Source organism: Pseudonaja textilis, chromosome 7 (genome assembly GCF_049901715.1).
Source record: "Pseudonaja textilis isolate UNSWEBS1 chromosome 7, rPseTex1.2, whole genome shotgun sequence".
Classification (NCBI taxonomy): Eukaryota; Metazoa; Chordata; class Lepidosauria; order Squamata; family Elapidae; genus Pseudonaja; species Pseudonaja textilis.
Window position 1 is genome coordinate 54,219,747 of NC_141996.1, and position 27,192 is coordinate 54,246,938.

Below are 27,192 nucleotides of genomic sequence, written 5' to 3' on the forward strand. Positions count from 1 at the left end.
TTCACTGAAATATCTTGGTTAAACAGAAATATGCATGTAGTATTACCGTGTTTCTCACAAAATAAGGCTGGGCCTTATTTTTTTTGACCCCCGAAAAAATGGCTAGGCCATCTTTTCAGGGGTGACTTAATTTCTTCCCCCACCTAGAGTGGCCCATACGCACGTACCTCACCGCGAGGCCACTTCTATCAGCCGACAAAAGCTCCCTGAAGGCAGAGTCCCCAGCCACTTCGGGGCAAGGTGTAGCTGCCCGTGTCCCCTCACCATTAGGCAATCTCTTTTGGCCAATGAAAGCTCCCAAAGTGCAGTCAACAGCCACTTCGATCAGCCGGTAGAAGTAGCCTTGGGGCAAGCGCACACACACACTCCCCTCGCTGCAAGGCTGCTTCTATCGGCAGACAAAAGCTCCCTTGAAGGCAGAGTCCCCAGCCGCTTCCGGGCATGGCAAGGCTGTCCATGTCCCCTCACCTTTAGGTAGTCTCTTTCGGGTGATGGAAGCTCCCCAAGTGCAGTCAACAGCCACTTCGATCAGCCGATAGAAGTGGCCTCGGGGCGAGCGCACACACACACTCCCCTCACCGCGAGGCTGCTTCTACCAGCCGATTGAAGTGGCTGTTGACTGCACTTGGGGAGCTTCCATCGCCTGAAAGAGACTGCCTAAAGGTGAGGGGACATGGGCAGTCATGCCACGCCCTGAAGCAGCTGGGGACTCTGCCTTTGGGGAGCTTCTATCGGCTATCAGGGTATTCTAGCCTAGGCTACCTGCAGGGCACTCCTAAAGGCAAGTTTTCTCCCCATCTCCCCCACCCTTCCCCCCCATTTCTTTTCACCTCGTGTAGTTCTATCAAACGATGTGAGAAATGGTGGGGAAACACATGGTTGTAATAGGCCTAAATTTGGGGGGCAGGGCTTAATTTCACCTCATGCCTTGAAATCATGCTGGGCCTTCCTATTGGTGGAGGCCATATTGTTGGAGAAACACAGTACTTTAGGAAACCTTTTGTAAGATGAAGATAAATAATTGCTAAGTGATTAAAATATAAATAATACTGTGGAGTTCCTAACTCCTAAAGAATTTCTGTAGTATTAAAATACAGAAAATACAGAAATTAAAATAAACTAAAATTAAAATCATATTTTATTCTGAAGGGGGAAAGTACTCATTATGAAATTAATATATTATAACATTACATTACATGTTACATAGGTGGGAAGAATGATGAATTGTACATCACTACATTGCAGTGTAAATGTGACCCTTTTAAATTTGCATTATGCATATGCTGCAGTTTTTCTTTTGTATGTTTCTTTTTTGGGTAGTTTAATGATTATGTACAACAACAATTGTTCCCAAATCCCAGATGCTAGCTGTATGTTATCTCTCACCATAAAGAATATGCTTTTCCCTTGTTTTAATATGTTTTTTTAATTCAGTTGCAAATCATTGAAATATGGCTGAAGAAATGGACCTAGTTCCTGACAGGAGCTACTAGGCAAGTCATATATACAAGATATTTTGAGTAGAGTGATCTCTCTGTCCATTTCTCTGTGTTTAATAGCTTCTGCAGTTAGCATTACATTCAAATCCAGGGAGTAACAAGTTTTTGAGAGCTAGCCTCACACGGAATGCAACATTAAAAAAAAATAATCAGTGGTGATCTTTCACAAAAGTTATGATATTTCCACCTGTCTTCTATGTTTGTTTCAGGCAAGGCTCTCTTCTTTTTTTTTTTTTTTTAACTCCTGTCTTCTTTTCATAAAATTATGTAGGGTTAAATAGGCTTGCACTACAGCTAGTTTTAACTTCCAACCTCTTGTTTAATGACTGTTTGAAGACCATTACAACAGCAATAAAAATGTAACTTAGGATCATTTTCACTCAACTGTTGCAGCATCCCCCATGGCCAATATTCAGATGCTTAGCATTGACCTGTATTTATGACAGTTGTAGTGTCCTGGGGTTATGTGATCAGCCTTTGTGACCTGCTGACAAGCAAAGGGGAAGTCAGATTCACTTAACAACCATTTAAAATTGCAGCGATTTACCTAACAACAGAGGCAAGGAAGATCATAAAATGGGGAGGGGGGGGAGAATCACTTGACAACTGACTTGCTTAGCAACAGAAAATTTGAGCTCAGTTGTGGTCATAAGTCAAGGACTACTTGTATTCTACATGCAATGATTTGTTTTCAGTGATCAAAATGAAAATTTAAATAGAAAAGTTAATGGCAGAAGTACTATATTTATATTTTGACTCTAGAAACCTTTCTTACTAAAAATGTGAAAGAGTAAAGTTGCTTTGGTCAGTATTAACAGATACGACCTGTAGTCACTCCATATAGGTAAGATATTTTTTCCTCTGAAAGCAAAAAAAAATCTGACACATCTTCACCTTACTGTCAGTACTTCAGGCCCCTTCTTTATCAATGTTCTGGGTGTCATTCAGGTACTTTTACTTATTCAGATACTTTTACTTTATTCTTCTGCGACAAGATTTTGAAAGACATTTATCAATCAAAGTTAACATACAAACGAGAATGTCAAAAGAAATCAGAACAGCAATACCGCTTTGGGAGATTCATTTACTATTATGCTATCTCCAAGAATCTTATCTTTAAAATGTCTCAGAATAACATCTTGTTAAAAATTATTCTCAGATCATCTTAATCTCACATTATTAGCAAAATTGTTATTCAGAGGGACATCAAGTAGACCAAGAACTACTAGGCACATTTATGTATAAAACACATCCTGTATTGAAAGGGTGTCAGCAAGATACAGTAAACAAATCAAGATGGCAGCCATGATGGGGTGATTGAAACTCCTCTTGGAGTTTATGTGTGTCACCCCATCACAGCTACCATCTTAACTTTTTTGACCACCCCTGCAGATACCCCTGCCATATTGTAAATCATTAAGTTAAACATCGTAGCTATTTTTTCCTGATTCTGGAAAAGTCCTTTCATAAACAGATGTGAGTGATGCATTTAGATCTTGAGGTTTGTTCTTTGGTGTGATAAAGCTGAGCAGATCAACAGCTGTGGCCACACCAAATACCATCTGTTTCATCAAGGAGGACCCCTTTGCATTGTCTGAAAAAGAAAGAGGAATGTATTTCCAAATAAGAATGAAAGAAAGCAGCCAATGGTATACTCTTAATTTAAGACTAACTTCTGACTTAAAACGTACAGATGAACATGTCTCATTTATTCTATATAGTCCCTCAAACCTCACCCTCTTTCCTGCCAGATGGGGAGGGGAGGAAGAAGCCTGGAGCTTATCATATCTTTTTGTGCATCAAGGTACACAAAATGTTTGGAATGGAAGGTTCAATTTCTTCCCTCATCTCCAGATCATTGACCATTAGGGACAGACTTTGCTGTTAAAGTGACCATTACAACAATTATCATAGGGCTAAATATCTGGGCTGTGAAAATCCAGATGACTCTCCTCCCCTCCCCCACAAAAGCATTAAACCTGTGCGCATAAAGAGTCCACATAAAACAAGACAGGGACTTCAGAAAGCACAGGTCAATAGGCAGAGGAAAGCCAGGAGTCTTTCTTGCAATCCAAAGTAACAATGAAGAGCTATTCTAGAATCTGAGTGCATGTCTGAAGAGTGAATGCTTGCGTAGCATAAAAAGGCCATTTGATACCAAGGAGATCCCATATTTGACTATATTGTTTGCCACATCAGCAGTGAAATATGCTAGATCATACTCATAGCTCAAAGTGTGTTAAGAGAAGAAAGAAAACAATAATTCAAGCATGAAGGAGCTAAAGACAAACTTGAAGTGCCTCAGATATGGCCTGGGGATGAGACAAGGTCAACATCATAAAGACACATCATATAAAAATGGTGAACGGGACATGTTCATGCTGAAGTGAGGGTGATATGAGAATGAACCCAGAATACTGACTGAAAATCCTCAATACCATATAAACGCCCTCCTTTGGTACTTACATTGTTCCACTTCATGCACTATAACAGCAAATTGTTCATTTTCCAGGACATTTGAAAGCTTTCCCAGGGTATCATTCAGATTAATCTGTGCATCCCAAAATAATCAAGTGAATCAAATGGTTAGTAGGAGCCCAAGATCAAGTTCACCATGCAAAATTTCTCCCCCATATTGTTCTGTTATAAACTAAATCTTACATAGGGAATCTGTGCTTATTCGGAGTCATTTTGCTGCAGTAGCAACACCTAATATTTCCCTAGTTTCCTGAGAAAGGAGGGAAATGGTGCAAATAGGATTACGGCATGGAGAACCCAATTTATATGAAGCTCTGGTGATGAAATTCTAAAAACCAAGGGAACATCGTATCTTGAAATCTAATTTACATCCTACATACTCATAAGTGTGTTCTCTGTGTTCCTAAACTCAGGGACTTCAACATGCTTACTCAACCAGGCTTATACTTTAGAGTTTTCTTTCTTTCTTCATAACTATGTATTTTTTGCTTGCTCTTTTTGTGTTCAGTTAATAAAAGCATTTTTAAAACTGTGTGTACTGTACTCTATATTCATAATTCTTTCATGTCACTATCAACTAACTTAAAAATCCATCAAGGAATAACATGTGTGAAAGTCTTTTTTTTTGTTGTCTCCAGAGAATACATTATTTTGAGAAAGCTCAAGAAAAGAGCTGTATCTTTGTCTTCCTACTGATATGTGAGAAGTGCCTTTATTTAATAGGTGGGACACCCTGTTCCTTTCCCCTTGGCCTTGCCTTCACTTGAAATTTACAGTAATATTTTGTAATTATGGTTCACTCTTAAGTTAATAATACTTGAACACCAAAACCATTTTTTTTCTGTAAAGTGATAGAATTTAACAACTACAGGTACAAACATCTGCATCATCACCTATTTTATTTTATTTTTTTTATAAATAAATTTTATTGATTTTACAATTAAAACAAACCGACAACACATACACAAATAAAAAAGAGAGAGAGAAGGGAGAAGAAAATAGAAAGAAAAAATAGAAAACAATTAAAAACATTCTCATCTTCAACAGTTTGTAAGACCTCTTTTTTTTTTTATCCTTAATTTATGCCATATACACACACCTAATCCTTACATGTATCTGTGTATCACTACTATGGATTTATCCTATCCTCTTTTGGCTTATAGTGTAAAGTCTATCTTTAGTCTATCCATTTGTACCAGCAGTTCCAGCTGTTGTAGTATATTGAGGTGTCTTTATTTTTTAATGCCAAAGTTAATTTGTCCATTTCTGCACAACTTGAAATTTTTTGAATAATCATCTCCTCTGATGGAACAAGGCTGCTTCCAACATTGGGCAAAAGCTAATCTGGCCGCTGTCAAAATGTGTATTTTGCTTTTTTTGATATTTGTTTATCAAAGATCCCTAGGACTCTGGTTTGTATTTGATCTGTTCTCTTGTCATTTCTTCCAGCCAATTTCTAATTTTCTGCCAATATTTTTGAGCTTCTGTACAGGACCACCACATATGGAAAAAAGTTCCCTCTTTTTTTTTTGCATTTCCAGCAATTCGGACTCATATTGGGGTGCATCTTTGCTAATCTCAAAAGAGGAAGGTGCCATCTATAAAACATTTTATAGGCATTTTCTTTATATGCTACCGGTTTTGTAATCTTATTATTTCTACCCCAGACCTTTCCCCATTCTGTTAGGGTGATGCTACGTCCTACATTCCTACTCCAGGCTATCATGTTTCCTTTCACAATTTCTTCTTCTATTTCTACTTCTAATAAATAATTATAAAATTTTGTTACATATTTTTTGCCTGATCCTAATAAAATTTTATCTAATTGCTGGAATTTATTGTTGATTCCGAATTCTTTCTTGTCCTGTTTATGTCTACTCTGAATGTGAAGGTATGCCCACTGATCAATTTTTAGTCCCCGCTCTTGAAGTTCTTGCCACAATTTCAAATTTCCTTGTGTATCCAATAGGTCCTTATATTTAATCATTTTAGTGATATCCAGATTATTTGGGTGAATCATCGCCTCCATTGTTGAAATCCAAATTGGTACTTTTAAATAATGTTTTTTCTGTATTTTCTTCCAATTAGTTAATAATGAGTCTCTGATTAGGTGTCTGTGGAAATATTTCTGGCTAGTTTTCCCTACATCCCATAAAAAAGCATGCCACCCCCTCTGCAAATCATGGCCTTCTAAAAATAATATTCTCTTGTTAGTTAAATTCACCCATTCCTTCAACCATACTAAAGAGGCAGCAATATAAATACAACTCCCAATTTGGAAGTGCCAGCCCTCCCCTGCTCTTCATATCCTGCATTGCCTTTAAATTTATTCTAGGTTTTTTCCCTTGCCAAATAAATTTAACAGTTATTTTATTAAATTCTTCAAAAAAAAATTTGTGTACTTTGATTGGGATCGTCTGAAATAGATATAGAAATTTTGGAAGAATATTCATTTTAATGGCAGCAATCCTGCCTAATAATGAAAGTTGCAGCTTACCCCATGTTTCTAAATCCTTCTTTACCTGTTGCATCAATTTATCATAATTATTTTCCTTAAGTGTCTTACAATGTGCTGTCAACCATATTCCTAAGAATTTAGCTTTCTTTATCACTTGTATTCCCATAACTTCTTCTAATTCTATTTTCTGTTTTTCTGTTAAATTTTTAGTCATTAATTTAGTTTTTTTCCTATTAATTTTGAGTCCTGCTACTGCTCCAAATTCTAATTCATTCATCAATTTTTGTCCTCTTTCTATTGGTTCCTCAATGAAAAAAATCATATCGTCCACAAACGCTTGCAACTTATATTCTTCTTTCTTAACCTTTAATCCTTTTATATCTGGGTTCTGTCTAATTCGCATTAATAATGTTTCTAATGATAATATGAAGAGCAGGGGTGAGAGTGGGCAGCCCTGTCTGACTCCTTTTTCTATTTTTATTGGGCGGGTATATTACCCGTTTATTATAATATTAGCCTGTTGTGTATCATAAATAGTTGTTATGTTTTCAAATTTGGTGCCTAAATTCATATTATATATTTTTTTTGGATTAAAAATTGCCAATTTAAAATTGTCGAAGGCCTTCTCTGCATCTAAAAACATAAGTGCAATTTGTTTTTTGGGGTGGGCTTCATAAAATTCTAAGACATCTAGTACTATTCTTAAGTTGTTCCTAATTTGTCTGGTCGGGAGAAATCCATTTTGATCTTCATGTATATGCACGTTTAACATTCTTTTTAGTCTACTTGATATAATAGAAGTAAATATTTTGTAGTCAGTGTTTAACAATGAAATTGGCCTATAATTTTGTATATATCGGGGATCCAAATCCTCCTTTGGGATCAGTGAAATCAATGCCCCCCTCCATGAGTCCGGCATCCTGGCTGCCAATAATAAGACATCATTAAAAGCTTCCACCATAAGAGGTCCAATTTGTTCTGCAATTGCCGTGTACAGCTCCCCTGGAATCCCATCTGGTCCCGCGGCTTTATTGTTTTTCTGGTTCTCTATGGCTGATTTCAATTCCAACCAAGTGATGTCTTTGTTTAATAGTTCTACCATTTCTTCCCAAATTGCATTATCCTTTACTTCATCTAAATAGTTTCTTATCCTATCCTCATTAACTTCTTCCTTTTTATATAACTCTTCAAAATACTTATGGGCAATTTCTTTTTTTCTGTTCTATCTCCTGTTGTGTATCCCCCTTTCCATTTATTAGCTGATATATCAATCTCTTTTCTTTCCTTTTTTTTTTTTTTGTAAGATAGCCATCTTCCTGGCTTATTAGCATGCTCAAAATAAGTTTGTCTAGTTGTATTCAAATTTATAATCATTTTCTCTTGTTCAATTAAATTCAATTTATTTTTAGCTATTATTATCTGATTTTGCAATTTTGAATCCTTTGGGGTACTCTGTAATTGAATTTCTAGTTCCTTAATTTTTTGTTGTAATTTATTTTGCTGTGCATATTTTTCCTTATTCCTCTTGGCATTATAAGAGATTGTTATACCTCTTATTACTGCCTTCATTGTATCCCAAATGTTTTGTTTCGTAGTTACTCCATTATCATTTTCCTTTAAGAAATAATTTAATTTCTCCTTGAGTTTGTTAATATATTCTTTTTCTCTTATTAACTGAATATTTAACGTCCATCTTTTCTTTGGTTTTTCCCGACCCTTCCATATTATCTGAATTGGATTATGGTCTGCCCATTCATTAGGAAAAATTTCAATCCCTTTTATCTCATTTGCTATTTCCCCATTCATCCATGCCATGTCAATTCGTGTCCATATTCAATGCGGATTTGAGTAGAATGTGAATGGTTTTTTCTCAGGATGTAATCTTCTCCATATATCAATCAAATTTAACTCCTTCATCATTTCCCTACATATCTTGGGAAGCTCTCTTTCCCCCCCTTTATTCTTCCCCCCATTACCGTGGTCTTTTTGATAATCAGCAATAGAGTTGAAGTCTACTATGATACAAATATTTCTTTTTTCCAATCCTACTATTTTTCCATAAAGATGCTTTAAAAACTCTTTTTGATCTCCGTTCAGGGCGTAGATTACTACTAAGAGAATTGGGATAGCATTAATCCAGATCTGCAAAACCAGATTTCTTCCCTCAGAATCTGACCATATTAAATCTGCTTTCAAATCCTCTTTAACATATACTGCAATCCCTTTCTTTTTTCTCGTGTCTGCTGGTGCAGTAAATAGCTTCCCTAATTTCGGACATTCTAGGTGTTTTTCATCTGTTTCCTTTATATGAGTTTCTTGTAGGCATATTATATCAGCATTTTGTTTGATTAGTTTAGCTAATATCCTTTTCCTTTTTATCGTCGAGTTTAAACCATTTATATTAATTGATAGGAGTTTCTTTTCTTCTTCTATTTAATTAATTCTGTTTCGCTCTTTGTCTTGTAATGACTCTGGTCTCTCCTTGTGCCTGAAGATGTGTAGTTTCTTCTCTCTCTTGATGTAAATGAGTATCAAGGTTATCACAAAAATAAAGATGGAACTTTAGGAAATCAAGGAAATACATCATCACCTATTTTAAAAATGGTGAGTTCAGGTAACCTGCTGCAGTATATAACCAGAGGTGTGGCTTGAACATGTGAGAAGAAAGAGCTTATGACCCTTTCTTTAGTTAATAGATTACTGGGATATACTAGCCAAGATATACATCAGACATTGATCAGGCACCAACCTGACTAGCATACAAATCCTGAGGTTAATGCATTTGGTAAGCAAGACACCATAAACACAAGATGAGGGCCACAAACTGACTCCATTTTTGCAAGGACTTAGTGATATATCACATTACTTATGAGGTAAAGCCCTTTCTCTCACATAACCTCTTTGGCTTTCAAACTGTATCTATAATTTCTGCCTCTTCCTTGTCCTGTTCATTAGACACTTTTATGGATGATGCAATCATTGATGCGTTATGAATTTTTCAACAACATAAAGATAAATACCTTTGAAAATTGTTGATAAGTAACTTTTATAATTGGGTCCGAGAACTGTGTTACTCCTGCCAGGATTGAGGAGAGGATGTTGGTAATAGTTACAATTCCCAAGATGACGCTTCAAGAAAACAAACATTTTTTTTACATTCAGACATGGAAGGAGACAAAGTGGAATCTTACAAAATTCTCCATGCACAGGGACGGAGTCCATATTGAGTCTAGCATTCTTAGTTTAAGGATCCATTTAAGGATCCTCTTAATTAAGGGAATAATGGACAACCCTTTACTGCTTTAGGCATAAAATATTATGAAATATTATCTTGAAGGGAAGTGACTGCTAAAACAAGGCAGAAGTGGATAACTCCTAGCCCTCAGTTGTAAACCTCCCCGCATCCAAAACATGGTGCTATTGGCATTTGGTGCTACTTTTCTTTTACCTTTGCTTCCCCAGAAGTTGTTAAACAATTACATTGAGCTTCTTCAGGATGTAATGGTTATTTTGCTCCATAAAGTTCTAAAAGAACTTTTAAAATGGACCCTTGGAAAAATGAAGGATCACCCCTCCCAAAATCAGTTGTCCATGCCCACCCTAAAAAGAAAGCTACCCTGATTCAGCAACAACTGGTGCTTGATTGCATGACTTTTCTTGCAGGATTTCAACTGCTTTTTGACAGTTCACATCTGAGAGAAGAATCAGAGGAGCAGCAAGATTTAGCTTCTGGACTTTAATACTCCACCACCTGTCAGAGGAAAAAAATCGTATATATTGTTACTGCTCTGCAGTCAGAATCTGTTCTGGTTTTCCTTGATTATTGTTCTATGTACACAGCTTAAATGAAAGAAGACTGAGATAGATATAAGGGATTTATTTAATTCATTTAGAAAAGAGATGAAAGATTTGTTCTTAGCTTGCCATTTAATTCCTGTTTTTCTTTTCAAAGTGTGCCTCTTTATAAGAAGTAATATAAAACATTCAGCATTGTAACTATTGTTAATTAAAACACATATATAAACCCACATAGTTTACTACAAATATACAAGGCAAGTCACACACCAAAACTAGTAATCGCAATGCAAATAGTAGAAGATCACAATTATCTATGTAGCCTAGATGCCACTTTTTCTAAACAATGGCAACAAGTTTCATAAACAATGCCCAAACTGGAAGGAGTCCTCATAAATTAACTGTATTTAATTGATTCCCATTCTTAGAAGCATTACAAGTACCAAAAAGAAATTTGAAAGGGGACATTTAAGACATCAAATCTGCTCTGTGCAAATACATATATTAAAGTATATTTGACAGGCTGCTGTCTAGCCTCTCTGTAAACACTTAGCACCTCTCTGTGTAACTGGTTTCAATAGAGAAGGGAACTTTTAAAAATACAACACTCAGTTGAAATATCCCTATTTGATTTCTTCCTTTTCAGTTTAATTTTTCTCTAAGGATTATATTTAATGGAGTCGTTCTGCTGGTAGATGCCATTTCCTTATTGGCACAGAATGAGCATGAAGAACTGGGAAGATCAATTGGATTTCCACTGTGTTGCGAATAAAAGCCATTTCATACAGCCCTATATTGGATGATGGTGGTGGGAAAACAGATGAAGTATCAAAACAGGTCAAGTACAGGTCATCTTACCAAGGATAATGTTCCTGAACATCTTTTAGAAATCCATTCTGGGCCATCCATTTGTCATTCAAAAACTTAGACCTGGAAACAATGGGGAAAAATGAAGGCATTGTGTTAAATTTTGAGGTCCTAATTCAGGAGATCAAAACCGGAACTAGGCATCATAATCTAAGCCTTGCTCCTTTTGTACATGTGTGTGATGTCAACACTGCTACCAAGGGGCATTAGCTTGCATTTAACACCACATTTGTTATCTTGATGCTTCCTTGCTGATACTGCTGCATCTATTACTGAACCAATATATATAACTACATTTTAAATCTTTAAACTAAATAATATTTAAAGTTGGGTTACAATCAGCAAATTAGTTATTGATAGATTGAGGGAACAAGATATAATGAACTTTTGGAGGCAACTGTGGAATGGATTTATTCAGAAGTTGGTGAGACAGTTGAAAACTTGTATAAAATAAAAGCTGGCCTTACTGTTAAGCAACTTTAACTTTGATATTGTAAGCCACCCAGGGTTACCCTGTGGTAAGATGGACAGCCGATAGATAGAGATAGATAGATAGATGTAAATAAATAAATAAATAAATAGAGATTCAGTGGTACATGACAAACTACTCCTAAAACTAAAATCTTATGGTATCTCTGGACAATAACTGCATAACCGGATAGAAGCATTCCTGTCAAACAGACAACAAATGGTCAAAATTGGGAGTGTCCTATCAAATTCTGTACCTGTCAATAGTGGTGTCCCCCAAGGCAGTGTTCTAGGACCAACTCTCTTCATACTCTACATAAATGACCTCTGTGATCATATTAAGAGCAACTGTGATCATATTAAGAGCAACTGCATTCTCTTCGCTGATGATGTAAAGCTGTTCAATACCACAGACAATGCTGCTACCCTTCACAAAGATCTTGACTATGTATCAGAATGGTCAAACAAATGGCAACTTCAAATCTCAACAAATAAATAAATACATATTGGCAAAAAAATCAGAAAATAAAATACAAGCTGAATAGTCAAGACCTGGTTGATGATCCAAGCTCTGTAAAGGACCTTGGAATACTCATCTCTAATGATCTAAGTGCTAGAGCACACTGTAACTACATAGCCAAAAGAGCATTAAGAGTTGTTAACCTAATCATACGTAGCTTTTTCTCTGATAATATCACACTACTAACTAGAGCATACAAAACATTTGTTAGACCTATACTTGAATACAGCTCATCAGTCTGGAACCCACATTATGTATCTGATATTAGCACAGTTGAGAAAGTCCAGAAATATTTCACAAGAAGAGTTCTCCACTCCTCTACTCGTTGTAGAATACTTATGCTACCAGACTAGACCTAGAAAACCTTGAATTATGCCGTCTTCGGTCTGATCTAAGTATGGTATATAAAATCATACATTGCAATGACTTACCTGTCAATGAATACTTCAGCTTCAACCATAACAACACAAGAGCACACAATAGATACAAACTCAAGGTTAATTGCACCAAACTTGATTGCAGGAAATACGACTTCATCAACAGAGTGGTCAATGTCTGGAATACTCTACCTGACTCTGTGGTTTCTTCCCCAAACCCCAAAATCTTTAACCTTAGACTGTCTACTATTGACCTCACCCCTTTCCTAAGAGGTCTGTAAGGGGTGTGCATAAGTGCACCAATGTGCCTACCGTCCCTGTCCTATTGTTTCTTTTATTTTTCTTATATGTACCCATTTCATGTATTCATAACTATGTACTTATACCTGTTATCTTGTAAGCGATTGACAAATCAATATAAATAAATAAAAATAAATAAATAAACAAATACATGTAATATAAATATATAAATAAATAGCCACAGTCAGCTAATTAGGGATGTGATGAAAAGGCAGGAGAGAGTTACTTGTTTTATGTATTATTTTATTTTTACTCCTAGCAAGAAAGCACTTTTGGATTTAATGCATTTGACTTGAACAAACACTGTTCTGTGCAGTTAGATCCTTTCATGCTTCTACATACAAAGAGAAAGGGGAAATCCATGTATAAAGAAGAGTCATAGGGCAATTTGAAGAAAGGAAAGAAAGGATTCAATCCCTTTCTCAGAAGTGTGAAGTTTCAGGAAGATAGTAGAATTCAGCGAGGGGAGGATCAGTTTAATCAACACGATCCCTTTCATATTCAAATGAACGCGTCATAAAGAAATGAAAAGCCATTCTCTTACATGTAGTTCCTCACAGAGTCAGGTAAGAGGACAACACAGCGTTGACCTTCTTTTAGTTGCTTGGCAGCTTTCACAGCTGCAGACATCGCACTGCCTGCACTGCCTCCTATTATAGAAGCCAGATGATACACGCATTACTCAACAAGGAAAAGTAATAGCAAAACATTGAACATAAAGAGAATAAAGGAATGTGAACTTGGGCCTTGTAAAGGTCTTCCCAAAAATATTAATCTTGATGCTTACTCATTCTGATGCTTGCGGTATTGCAACAAACCAAACATACTTCTTTTGAAGCCTTTAAAACCTTGTCAAAGCAATCTTGATTTTACATCAGTAAACTGAATTCAATAAATGCAGACTTGCCTGTTTATCCACATTTTTACAGCAAAAGGGCACGGTGAGTGGTACTGTACCGAGTAAGGACTTTTTGTATTCTGTCATGATATTTTTATATTAATCCAAGAATCCAGCAATGGAGATTTGTGGATGCTAAATCTCCTTCCTAGCCATAGATATAAGCAGAATTCCTGTCCTAATTTTGTGGGACTCTATCTTGGATTAGATGTGATTCCATTAAAAAACTTCCCTGAATAAGAAAATAATAAACAGTTTTCATATCTAGTAGCTACTTTGATCAAAAGTTTGTAAAAACAATGGGCTTTACTATAAGTTAATAGCAATAGCACTTAGACTTATATACAGCTTCGTAGTGCTTTCCAGCCCTCTCTAAGCAGCTTACAGAGTCAGCTTATTGTCCCCAACAATCTGGGTCCTCATTTTACTAACTTCAGAATGATGGAAGACTGAGACAACTTTGAGCTGTTCAGGATTGAACTGCTGGCAGTGAACAGAGTTAGCCTGCAATGCTATATTCTAACCACTGTACCATCACAGCTCAGTTAAGTTAAGGAGTTAGCCTTGTCAGAATTCACTCCTTTTTAATATAATGTCTAAATGATTTTTCTTTATGGTACACAGATAGAGAGGACAGACCTCCTGAGATGCAAAACATTTAATATATAAGCCTACTCTATAATATGAAATAAGAGTTCAGGGTTTTAAGAGGAATTTTGCACAACTACATCTTGTATGCCAGTGGCATCCATTTTTAAAGAAGAGGCTTTGTCACGTCACTCATGCCTTTATCACCTCATGGAGGAATTTTTCCATATCATTCAACATGCCAGTAATCATTCAAAAATTTCCACTGGTACAACATGCAGCAGTTGCAAAAGTGCTGGACACATTCATTTTGCTCACACACACCATCGCTATTATGGGAGCTGCATTGCCTGGAAGAGGAAGTCCAAAGTTTTGGTTGTAACTATAAAATCCTATATGGTTCTGGGCCTGGACATCTCCAAGATTATCTGGTGTGCATTGTATCCCACTCTCCCCTGCCACTGCAAATAAATAATACCTACACAATTATTCCATCAATATAAAAACTATGCAATCCTTGTATTTTAAAATTTTGGTTTACTTTTATGGTTAGGAGCTAAGTAATTTTTCTGATGTTTATCACTGTGCAATACTTACCGCAAAGCAAGCCCTCCTCATTAATTAATCTACGAGCCATAAGGAAGGATTCTTTATCATTGCTTTTGCACCATTGATCTATTACCTACCAAGAATACAAAGAAAAAAATGGATTTCAGTAATTTTCAATAATGACGGGCAAATCTTTTTCACCCACTTTAGCAACAAATGCATCATAGAGGGTTGCATAGTAAAAGACAAGTGACAGGATGTTTCAGAAGGTGAATTTTCTTTTTGGGGGGTTACAGCTGACATGAGGTTTTTGCCTGGTTTAGGATATGGACCATAATTCCTTGACTCTCCCTATATAGTTGGTGCTGGGAAACTCTTGGAATGACAAGATGAATGCATCCCAAAGGCATATGGGACATATACAAAAAGGAGGTCAACCTTATGTTTATTTTATTTCAGTTCCACATATTTATAATTTTTTAAATTGTCCATCTGAACAATTTTCTTAATATATACATGTTTCAATTTTGGTCTAAATAAGTCAAGGCATATAATGTATTTTGTATCATCACCGTCATCATCACCATCTTCATCATCATCATCTTCAAATACATATATATTTTGGTTGAATTAGCAGTTTCCACAACAATGAATGAATGTACACCCGCCCCCATTTAGTGACTACCTCAATTAGTATCCATTTGCAAATATTCCAATAATAACTCTTTAAAAAAAAAAAATTCCCAATCAATGTGTGCCTGACAACAACATATGCTGGAGTGAAAGTAATACTGGTGTAGCTATATGAGAGAACTTTATCCAAATGAGATGGAAGGAAAAAGTGATCTTCACAGAATGTCAGTCACCTGTTTGCTTAGCAACCATTTCGTTTAATGACTTGATCATTGGAACAGAACAGAGCTAAATAAGGGAAGGAATATATACATATACATATACATATACATATACATATACATGTATGGCATTCAGCTTAGTTCGGGTATTTTCCCACGTCATTGTAGTTGTGCTTTTAAAGTTGTAGCAACGTTTCGGCAGAATCTCATCTGCCATCATCAGGCTTCTGTAGGCAGATGATGATGGCAGATGAGATTCTGCCGAAACGTTGCTACAACTTTAAAAGCACAACTACGGCCCCTTCCGGTTTGACAGGCTTCGGAGGCAGCAGGAATTCGCGTTTGTGCGCGATTCCTGCTGTGCTCGCTGCTGGAGTGCCTTCGATCCAATTGGATTAGGAGGCTATAGTTATCCTGTAGGGATAGCTGAAGAGAGGGGGGATCCGGGCAGGGGTCGGGGGATATCACACACCCCCTTCCCAGCCGGCTTAACTCCCTTTTCCAAAGGTGGTGGAGCGACGGTCAGTAATGGCCATCACAAAGAACCTCTCAACCGGACAAGTTATGTGCTGGAGGAAGTGAAGACAGAGAAAGCTTTTGGCTGAACCAGGATAACAATTAACATCTGAATACCCTGGAACTTTGGCTTTTTAAGTGATATATTGTTTCCCAGAGGATCGTTAAGCTGCGGTGGAAAGTAAAGGGAAAGTTTTTTCTCTCCTCACTTTCCTTCCCACGGAGACAGCAGATGGAAATAGGATATACCCCTTTGGCAGTAGAAGATACTAACTTTCAAAATTGAAGCCAAGGGGACATTACATTTCTAAACACTGATATTTTAAAATTTAAATCTTTTTGCTTTAAGTGGGAAGGAAGAGAGGTAAATGATTTATACTAACGTTTGTTGAAGGAGACTGCTTGGAGTTTTATAAGATTAGAGATTAAATCGCAATAAAACTTCCAAAAAATGCCTTGGAATTGTGTAATTGAATTCTGCCCCAGGAAGAGACAGTAGAAGAAAATGAAACAGACTGTGCTGATTGCGCTGATTTTGATTGCTTGATGACTTTGGGACCTTAACTATCTTTTGAAAGACTAAGAAAACATTTGGATTGTTTAAAAAAAAATTTTTTTTCACAATGGTATCTGTTGAAGAACTAAAAATGCAATTTGAAAGACTAAGAGAAGAGGAAGAGGGCTCTTTTGGATCTATCTTTTGCTTTTTAGAAATGGCGATTTCTGCTTACCAGGAAATGCAACAAGAAAAAGGCTGGGATGATGAAGAAGAAGCCATCTTTAATGGACATATGATTTTAAAAAAGGGTAAAAAGGAGAAGGAAATCAAGAATTTAAGTTCTAAAAAAACAATCAAGAAAGGGAAAAGTAAGGTGAAAAATCGATATAATGATAGAAAGCAACAGAAAAGAGGAATACAACAGAGAGGGGAGATTAAAAAGTTGGAGATTGGAGGGGGGTAAAAAGGTTAGATTTGATAAGGAAGGAAGGGACAAAGCGAAGGGAAGTTATAAAGACTTAAAACAAGATGTTAATAAACAATTTTTTTTTCAGAGATAAAGGGTAAAATATAATTTAAATAGAGATTCTGCAAAAGTACACAAGACTGTATTTTAGTATTTGTATTTGAAATATGTGTTAATAGAATACTGTAGGGATTGTGTAATTAATGTTTAATTAACTAATTTGTTATGGAACACTATTTTTAATATGCTATAAGATTATTATGTTTTATATTTTAAAATGTTATGTAGAATGTACTAAGCAGAATCAGAATAGAAACTATGTCTAATTTTAAGTGTTAAATTTGGGGGGGGAAATAGAAAGGTGTCATACTTCAACCAGTCATTACAGGAAAAAGTTTGTGTTTAAGAGAAAGATAAATGGATAATTGAAAAAGAACGGACAAAAGGTACAAGTGTAATGATTTAAATTGAGATTAAATAAATAAAATAGAATTAAGAGAGTGAAAAGAGGGGAGAAGATATATGCAAAATGTAGAATTTTAAATAACATATGAAATAGTATATAAGCTGAGCATGAATTTGATTTAAGTCTGTACAAAAAGTTATAACCCGGGGTTAAGCCGCTTTCTAAAAAGAAGTTTTATGTTTTTATGTTATGTGTTTTGTTAGTCTATGTTTGTCTATTGAGGAGTAATGATGTTGAATAAGAACATATGAAATAGTAATAATATGAAATATAGTAATATGAAATATATGAAAGTATAAGTCTAATGAATAAAATTGAACAGAAATAAAGGAAGAAACAGTAAGACAGTAATAAGATATGAAGTTGAATATATAAGATGCATATTAAATTGTGTGTGGAAACATGATAATTTAGAACTATATTGTACTTAAATGAGATGTCTTATTTGTTTTGTTAAGTAGTTGTTAGAAAAGATGTTTTATGTTCTTATGTCTTATGTTTTGTTTGTGTACTTTCTTTGAAAATTAATAAAATTTGTTTTTTTTTAAAAAAAGCACAACTACAATGACGTGAGAAAATACCCGAACTAAGCTGAATGCCATACATGTAAGTACCCGCGAAAACTTAAGAAAACATACATATACATATATATATATATATATATACACAGCAAAATGGCTGTGAAAGTCTGACTCACAGACGAACACAATACAGAAGCCTGATATATAGATGTATAAATATATCAACATCATTAAATGATTTTAAATGAATCCTATGTGGATCTTGAAACTGCTTATTCTTAGCATCACACATTTCATTCTTATGTCTGATGACATTTGTCACATTGGGACTTACGGATCTATCCAGGACAGTTGGAATAAAATCATGACCAATCCCTTCCACTTCCATTGTTGTATCCTTGGCTGAGATTGTATTTAATGAGCTGGGCAAAGCAACAATGGAGCCTTCGGGATCCACTCCAACAATCTATGAAGGAAGATAAACTGTTCAATGCCATTCATTTCTTCAGTCAGTTGTTTTTTTATTATAATGTACAAATGGTAAGAAGTTAAGGGAGTTTTTACAGGGATAACTTTCATTGGAGGCAAATCACTGGCGTCTTATGAAGCCTATAGTCCCCAATTTATGATCACAACTGAGCTGAAATCTTTTTGCTGCTAAGCAAGATAGTTGTTCAGTGAATTTGCCCCATTTTATAACCTTTCTTGTGTCAACTAAAAAGATACTCCTTTGGTCTTTTTAGCTGCCAGAAAAAGGGAGTGGGGGAAAACAAGGCATTCTTGAAATGCCAAGATATCAACTCAGCAGCCCAAAGTTGTTGGAGCATAAGAAGGCTATTGGAGAACATGATGGATGACTCTTGGAGACGGATGTGTCCTATTGGAGAAGTCACATCCAGGGGGTGGGGGAAAGACCAGGGTCAAGGGGGAAATGTATGATGTCATTTAGTACTGGCTGCACCCAGCCACGCACCAACATGGCAATTTTTAATAAACCAATTTACTTTTTCTGAGATGCGGCTAGAGACTTTTGCTTTGAATGAGGGGGATTTGTTGAAGCCCTGACATCTTGCCGTAAAATAAATCAATGCAGTTATGTTTGTAACACGGTTGTTAAGTGTCTCTGGCTTCCCCACTGACTTGCTTGTCAGAAGGTTGCACCTTGACATAGCCTCCCTATGTTAGTGATGGCCCACTTGGCACATGACAGCCATTAGGAAGCTAACCATTATTATCATTCCCAGAAATATCCCAGAAAATGCACCACCAGAACTTCAAAAATAGCAGCAGCTCCCAAGGCCAGGTTGGAGACTAACTCTTAAGGAACCAAATAGCTGATCCAGGTCAAAATAGCTAAGCCAGATCCACGTACTTTGCATGCAGGACATTTCTCCTTCAACTTTCTAGCAACACCTGTGATAGTTCCACCTGTGCCAGCTCCAGCCACAAACATATCAATTTTTCCTGAATTTAAGAAAAATAAAACAATCAAATAAAAAGTATGTAACTATATTGTAAGAGTTCACACTAATATATAAATTCAATCATTAAACCATTATTAGCTGTATGTGATTTACTCCAATTTTCACTTACATCTATTTTTAATAATCTGTATCTATTTTTTATATCCAGCAGGTAGCAGCACTTGGCTGTCTTTTGCTGATCTTGAAAAGTATGACAATATTTCTGCCACCCAGAGTAGTTTATTTTGTGAGATGGACAACTATATAAATTTGAAAATAAATACATAAATTTGGTTAATACTAAGATAAAGGGTCACCAGAATCCTGGACTAAAAGCCAGACTGGGAAGCGAACAAGAACAACAAGCTATAGTAATATCACAGAAGAATACAAGAATACAATAACATCACTTTCATGTTATTGCCAAAGATAATTATGCTGTGGTACTTTGGTATTCAACTGCTTTGAAACTCATTGAATATGGTACTCAACTCATTTTGACACAAAACATTTGTCCCAGTATTCATCATGTATTTGATACTCAATGCACAACCTAGAACTTGTTGATGTTGTCTGCCTTGTAAGTCACTACATATTCCTTATGGGAAAATGTGTTTGGTACTCATAGTTTTTTGGGGGGAAATCAGAAGTGAGAAATGGCAACTCACAATCAAGTTTTCTAATAAATTTAGTAGAATATGTTTTCATGTTATTTAAAGGAAATGTGCACATTATCAAAGGATTATTAATCATACCATCACACTGCTCCAAGAGTTCTTCAGCTGTGGTATCATAGTGTGCCAATGGGTTACTTGGATTTCGATACTATTATGGGAAAGAAACAGATACAAAAGAAAAACATCTAATGCTCAAATGGGTGGAATCAATTGTAGGTTTGTAGATGGTACATGTGCATTACATCATATACCTCTAAAAGTATCATAACAGAGAAGCATTGTTATTACGCAAGCATTCTTTCTTTATAAATAAATAAAGATTTATCTATGAAGTATTGTTTACTTGTGACTGAGAATATATTGAACAGTTTACCCAAGTGAAATACAGTGAGAAATACAATGTGTTACATGCAATGTTGCCTTTGAAAATAATGTGGAAAATCGTTCAGCTGAGACTCAGCAGGCATTAGCTAGAGTAATGATGGTGTATTTTAATATTTATTACCTGCTATGTAGGTGTAATAAAATACCTAAAATAGTTCTCTGGATGCAGACCCAAAAACAACATTGCCCACCCTATCAACTCAAGCCAAGAAACCAGCATGCCACCTGGTTTTTTTTTTCTGAAATGGTCACTACCAGTGCATAATCAGTTGCAGCTTTCTTTCCAAACTCATTACTATTAAAAAGTTTCAGTTTCATCTTCTTGTTCTTTTACTTCTTAAAACTCTCTCTACTTTATGATAAGCAGGTATAATATAGGAATCTGTGTTTAATCTGTATATACATTTAGTAAATTTTATGAACTTTGGGGTAAATATGATGACACACCACCCCTTGCTTCCTAGTAATCTGATGGAGAATATCTAAATGGTTTGCTCGCACAGCATGAAAGATCCTTCTCTTCCTCCTTAATAGATACACTTTTCTGTGTTGGCAGCACATGGCACAGGATAAGTAAGTTGGCCATGCAGTAGACATTTCTTTAAAGCAAAGCTCTCCAACCTTGGCAACTTTAAGATTTGTGAACTTCAATGCCCAGAATTCCTCAGCTAGCCATGCTGATATTGGAAACACCTGTTTTAAACCACTCAGATGCTGGAGAGGAGACTGGAGAACTATTGCTTTCCTCCATACCTCCTTCCCTCCAGACGAAAAAGGTAATTAGAAATCAATGTTTGTGTACTTAGGGTTGGGGGCCCTGCAGATCTGTTTGGTGCTGAAGGTTAGAAAGTTTGCAGAACTTCTGCCCTAATTTTATGCTCAGAATCTCTTATGTCCCTTTTCCCTTCCTTTCATAAGACCTCTGGAGAAGGTTAGCTTTTTTCAAATTAATACTATACAGATAGTTTTGCATCCCAGGTTGAGTAAAGCAACTGGATGGAAAATAATTCAGAATATATTGATCAATTCTAAAGTAGGAATCCATACCTGATCTAAAATATGTGAATTTGGATATTCATTTTTCAGTTTCCAAGCAACACGAACATTGGATTCTGGATCATCAAACTTGGCGCAGGGAGTTCTTATTATTTCAGCCCCAAGTGCTCTCAGAATATCTACCTGGAAGGATGATGTAGAAACCAGAAAATTAAATTAATTATCTGTACTCTATTAGTTAATATAAATTGAGATAAATATATAAATGCTTTATATAAATAAATAAAATAGTCCCTCTTACAAAATATTTATTTATTCAAATTTGATACTATCCAAATCCAACTGACTCCAGATGGCTCAGGAAAAAAAATTAAAAAGCAAATGAAAAACAAGTAGAACACATAGTATCACTTAATAATATGACTGGTTTAGCTGTGGCCATTAAAAACCAGAAAATTAACATTTTTGCTGGCTTATTGTTTATTTAATCTGAATTAAGACTCACTAGACTTGGTGGGGTATTTCCCAGAGAAGAGTGTACAGCAAAACAGTTGTAGATCTGTCCACAAAAAGAGATATGTACATACTGTAGTTTTGCTTCCATGGTTGATTTTTTTTTTTTTAAAAACCCACTAATATGCACATTACATTGCTGATAGTGTAAAATTGTGAGCTCTGAGGAGAACAAAAGGTTGACTGATATATATGCCAGGCATGTGCATAACTAAGTTGACAATTCTTCTTTCACAAAAGTTGGGACAAAACTAAGCACATTCATAAAATTAAGACCTTATAGTTTTTTGTCACTGTTTCTAATCAGATACCTTTTAAATGTTTTAAGACAAGTCTCATAATTCCTATCAAACTATTACTTACCTCTAGTCATTCATTTATGGATTCTTATCAGCTCTACAAATGATCCCCAACTATAGGTATTTCCAAACCACATTATTTCCATTCCCCAATCTCTGATAAAGCAATCTGAAGTCAACCTGTGACCTTTACATTTGCTGTCTTTGGAATTCTGAAAACATTCAGGCAACACCATAAGCCAATCAATGCTCATTTCCAGGGCAAAGTTCATCAACCAGGTACGATCTAACTTCTTTGAGCTACAATACAACCTAGAGCCCTCAACCCCCTTCACCTGTCCTCACTCCCCATGGAAATAAAGAAAATAAATTGCTCTTATATAATTGTTGTAGCTTCCCACAAGAAGAATGATGAAAATTCTGTGTTCTGTGAGGTTAACAGATTATCCCCACTTCACGAACTCAGTTGCCCAGGAGACAGGCTTTGTGCTAATGGGAGGAAAGCGAAGAAAAGAAAAATGACTAAACTATGTTTATGTTTTTGCTGAGCCATCAAGTTTTCTCACCTTTTCCATGCTCATTTTCTCTGGCATGACAATGACACAGCGATAACCCTTTATTGCAGCTACTAGAGCCAGTCCAATTCCTGGTGGTGAAAAGAATAAGAAATAAGGCAAGTAGAAATTATAGCTACAAGTTAGTTAAAACTCCATGTGATTATTTAAAAATGTGTAGCAAAGCAAGAAGAAATACTGAAGATTAAGAAGGAATGGGTAATGAAAAATGTGGATCAAATACAAGAGAAAGTAACCAGTACAAGAAAAGTGCATTGAAGCAGCACTTTATAGAAAGAACGAATAAGGATCAAATTACAAAATAAAATATATGAAGGAAGAGTGATCAAGTCAAGAATAAAAGAAAGACAGGGAAAGTCATGGCTGACTGAAGCTAATGAGATTCTCAAAAAGTTCAAAGGAAAAAAAGGAAGTGTATGAATTGGTGTTTGGATGGTTTCAGTGATAGAAAATTATGGAAATTTATAGTTTAGTTTACTTTATTGTCATTGTACCTTGTACAACAAAATCAAATACCATCTTCAGTGTACATTATGACTATGAAAATAAACACAAACACACATCCTTCACATTCTATACATTGACTTGAAAACCCCTGATATTGCTTTAATATTGTACTATACAGTAGAATTCAATAGAGTTACTGCCCTGGGATAGAAGCTGTTTTCAGCCTGTTTTGTCCTTGTATTTATTATCCTGCACGTCTGCCATGATGGTAATAGTTCCAAAAAAAAGTGCCCAGGATAAGATGGATCTTTGAGGATGTTTTGAACTTTCTTAAGGCAGCAGGAGCCATAAAGGTCTTCCAAAGAGGAGAGAGGGCAACCAATGATCTTCTAGGCAATGACATTAACCCTCTGGAATGCTGTCTTATCTGCTATTATGCAATTGGCAAACCCTACTTAGGTATAGTAAGTTAAGATACTCTCTATGGTGCAGTGGTAAAAGGTCACCAGCAGTTTTTCATTCAGTTGTTGTTTTCTGAGAAGTCTCAGGTAGTATAATTTCTGCTGGGCCCTTTTGACCAGGGCTGCAATGTGGGCACTCCAGGTCAGGTCCAGAGGTGGTATTCAGCAGGTTCTGACCACTTCTGGAGAACCGATAGCGGAAATTTTGAGTAGTTTGGAGAACCGGCAAATACCACCTCTGACTGGCCCCGCTCCCAGCTATTCTCTGTCTCCCAAGTCCCAGCTAATCAGCTGGTTCTTCTTTTGTTGCCCTGCACAGGAGAACAGAGCTAGAAAGCAGGTTCGTGGGGTGGGGAGGAAATGGGATTTTGCAGTATCCTTCCCCTGGACTGGGGTGGGAATGGAGATTTTATAGTATCCTTCCCCTGCCATGCCCACCAAGTCATGCCCACCAAGCCATGCCCACAGAACCGGTTGTAAAAAGTGATGAATCCCACCACTGGCTGGGTCCTCTTTTATGGTAACACCTAGAAACTTAAAACTGGCCACTTGTTCCACTCGGTCTCCATTGAGAAGCAAGGGCCAGATGTCTGATCTGTTCCTTCTATAGTCCACTATAAGCTCCTTGGTCGTATTGGTGTTGAAGACCAAGTTATTGTCTCCACACCACAAAAGCAACCGGTCCACCTCATCTTGGTAAGCAGAGTCCCCTGGAGATGAGTCCCACCACTGTTGTACCATCTGCAAGTTTAGTAATAGTATTACTAGTGTGAGTGGGAATGCAGTCATGCACATAAAGAGTATAGAGTAAGGGACTCAACACACAACCCTGTGGTGTACCAGGCCAAATAGGAAATCCATAATCCAAAGGCAGATTGAATAAGAAAGTCAAAGGTCCAGAAGTTTAGACACTGGTCTATGTGGAAATATATAGTGAACAGTATTACTTTTTTCTGCACTTTCCATCATGTTAACTTTCCCTAAAAGGGAACTGTGCAATAAGTATATATGTACATATTAGCTCGATACCCATGCTTTGCTACAAAACTATGTGGTTGGGCTTAGTTTTGGAGGAGAAAAATAAGTGGGGGGAGGAATTCTGCCTACCAGCATCCATCGGTATTCGTCTGGCTAGCGTCCTGTCAGTGTGTGAGAGAGTTGAGGGCTGTTTGGAAACTGAAACAGTATTTGCTGTGTGAACAAGAAGGAGACAGCAAGGAGCCTGGACGTGGCTTAGCTCAATCGTTCTGTACTAAAACTGCATGCTTCTGTGAAATTGAAACTGAAACTCCTCTCCTCTGCTTTTGTTTTGCATTTGGAACAGATTTCTTTTCAGGTGGGGAGGGGGAGTAGAACTCCTTAGCATCAGAGCCAGAGGTGGTATTCAGCAGGTTCTGACCAGTTCTGGAGAACCGGTAGTGGAAATTTTGAATAGTTCGTAGAACAGGCAAATGCCACCTCTGACTGGAGATTTTACAGTATCCTTCCCCTGCCACGCCCACCAAGCCACGCCCACAGAACCTGTAGTAAAATTTTTTTGAATCCCACCACTGATCAGAGCATGTAATAATAAAATAGGAAATACCAATGCTCTGATAGTCATTTTGAAAAATCCTTTCTTAGTGAGCACCTAGAAGCAAGAGGAACATGCGTGCCAAATTTCAAGTTTGTAGGCTTTACGGTTCTGGAGATTTTGTGATGATGCACGAGTGGTGTTTTGCTTAGATGTAAGCTGTTGCATTTTATCTAAATCAGCTCCTCAGCCTTGGGCACTTTAGATATGTTAGCAGTGTAAGTCCCAAAACTTCCAAGCAATATTATGAATCCTAAATATATGAAAAATGCCAAACTGTGGAATGGATACGAATCTTTTTTTGACACTGAGGTTAGTTTTACAAAAACTATTCTACCTTATTCATGTTTTATACCTGTATTTCCTGATGTAGGTTCAATGAGTGTATCTCCTGGTTTTATGATACCAGCTTTTTCTGCATCCTCTATCATCCTTAAAGTGATTCGATCTTTTACACTCCCTCCAGCATTGAAGTATTCACACTTAGCCACTGGAATTTCAGAACAAGAATACATTTTAATTTGGAGTTAAAATCTCTGTTATTCTTGCCAAAATTCCCCCCAAACAATTCTAATATTGAGGAAATGATTTTAAAGATAGAAACATAATCACTTTTAACCATTCATACTACTGATATTATATTTCAGTATTTTGTATATTAGATATTCAGCACATTGGTCTTGGCTTAAGTGGGTGGGTCCATCAGGTTGTGCAGTTTTTATATTAGATTGGTGTTTACTAGGAAATAGGTTTCTTTATCCTCTGGTAAAAATCTCACAATACATGCACAGACTCAACATACTTTGAACTGGGGAACTATGAACATCCTAGACCAAGTTAAATCCCAAAATGCTAGGAAAAACCTGGAATCTTGGCATTCAGACAAATCAGCCATCAATACTCACATAGAGCTAAATCACAATTATACACCATTCAAAAGAGAGAATTTTTTAAAAACCAAGAAAGGAAAAAAGATATCAGAAAACACCCTTTCCAGCAGCCAAAAACCCAGATAAGCATGGATTAACATCAGACAAACAATCAAGCAGAAAACAATACAAGCTTGGAGGATGAACCTCGACCCTCACAATATCCTAATCTGCAAGCTACCAAGGGGGGGAGGACTACACCCCCAGGGCAAGCTACTATATATAAAAGGGAGCAAACGCCATGCTCACCAGCACTGATAATACTATCTAATCATGTAACGAAATGTCTGCTAGCAAACAACCAAACTCAGAGAACTCCCAAAACTCCACAGATCATAATGTGATTAACAGATCCCAAGATAGATAAATGTGCTAATAATTGAGGAGACTCTGTGGCAAACTACCAAACACATGATAACCAGGCTCACACAGATAAAAAAAAGTATCAGAGATAACAAATGAGCCTTAAACAGCACTCAGAAAATAAAGAAGAATATTTAGGCAATGCTTGATTTGGGATTATAAGTGAATAGCTTTTCCCCTCTTCCATCTCAACACACTGTTCTTGCTTGTTTGACTCCTCCTTAAGATCTTGCTTTAATCTTTAAAAGACCCATGGTTTTTTTAGGGAAAAAGAATTAGTTTTATACTTTTTTCTATGTTATGTGTTTGTTAGTTTATATTTGTTTTTTGAGGAGTAATATCGGATAAGAACATATGAAATAGTAACAATATGAAATATAGTAAGATGAAATA

The 27,192-nt window shown here is 36.4% G+C and overlaps 1 protein-coding gene across 2 annotated transcripts in view; it reads right to left on the reverse strand.

Annotated features, from left to right (window-relative positions):
- Nucleotides 1–1,410: 1,410 nt before the first annotated feature.
- Nucleotides 1,411–27,192, reverse strand: part of LOC113444759 (cystathionine beta-synthase-like) — a 31,734-nt gene continuing 5,952 nt past the window's right edge. For both annotated transcript variants that reach the window (XM_026713634.2, XM_087937658.1), the window contains exons 3-15: nt 25,863–25,997; nt 23,018–23,097; nt 21,691–21,822; nt 20,338–20,407; nt 19,492–19,583; nt 18,454–18,585; nt 14,846–14,930; nt 13,307–13,412; nt 11,089–11,160; nt 10,052–10,186; nt 9,456–9,564; nt 3,966–4,050; nt 1,411–3,093 (exon numbers count right to left, since the gene is read on the reverse strand). In XM_026713634.2, the coding sequence (XP_026569419.1) occupies nt 2,921–3,093; nt 3,966–4,050; nt 9,456–9,564; nt 10,052–10,186; nt 11,089–11,160; nt 13,307–13,412; nt 14,846–14,930; nt 18,454–18,585; nt 19,492–19,583; nt 20,338–20,407; nt 21,691–21,822; nt 23,018–23,097; nt 25,863–25,997 (1,406 nt within the window). In that variant the 3' untranslated portion in view covers nt 1,411–2,920. The remainder of the gene's footprint in view (nt 3,094–3,965; nt 4,051–9,455; nt 9,565–10,051; nt 10,187–11,088; nt 11,161–13,306; nt 13,413–14,845; nt 14,931–18,453; nt 18,586–19,491; nt 19,584–20,337; nt 20,408–21,690; nt 21,823–23,017; nt 23,098–25,862; nt 25,998–27,192) is intronic.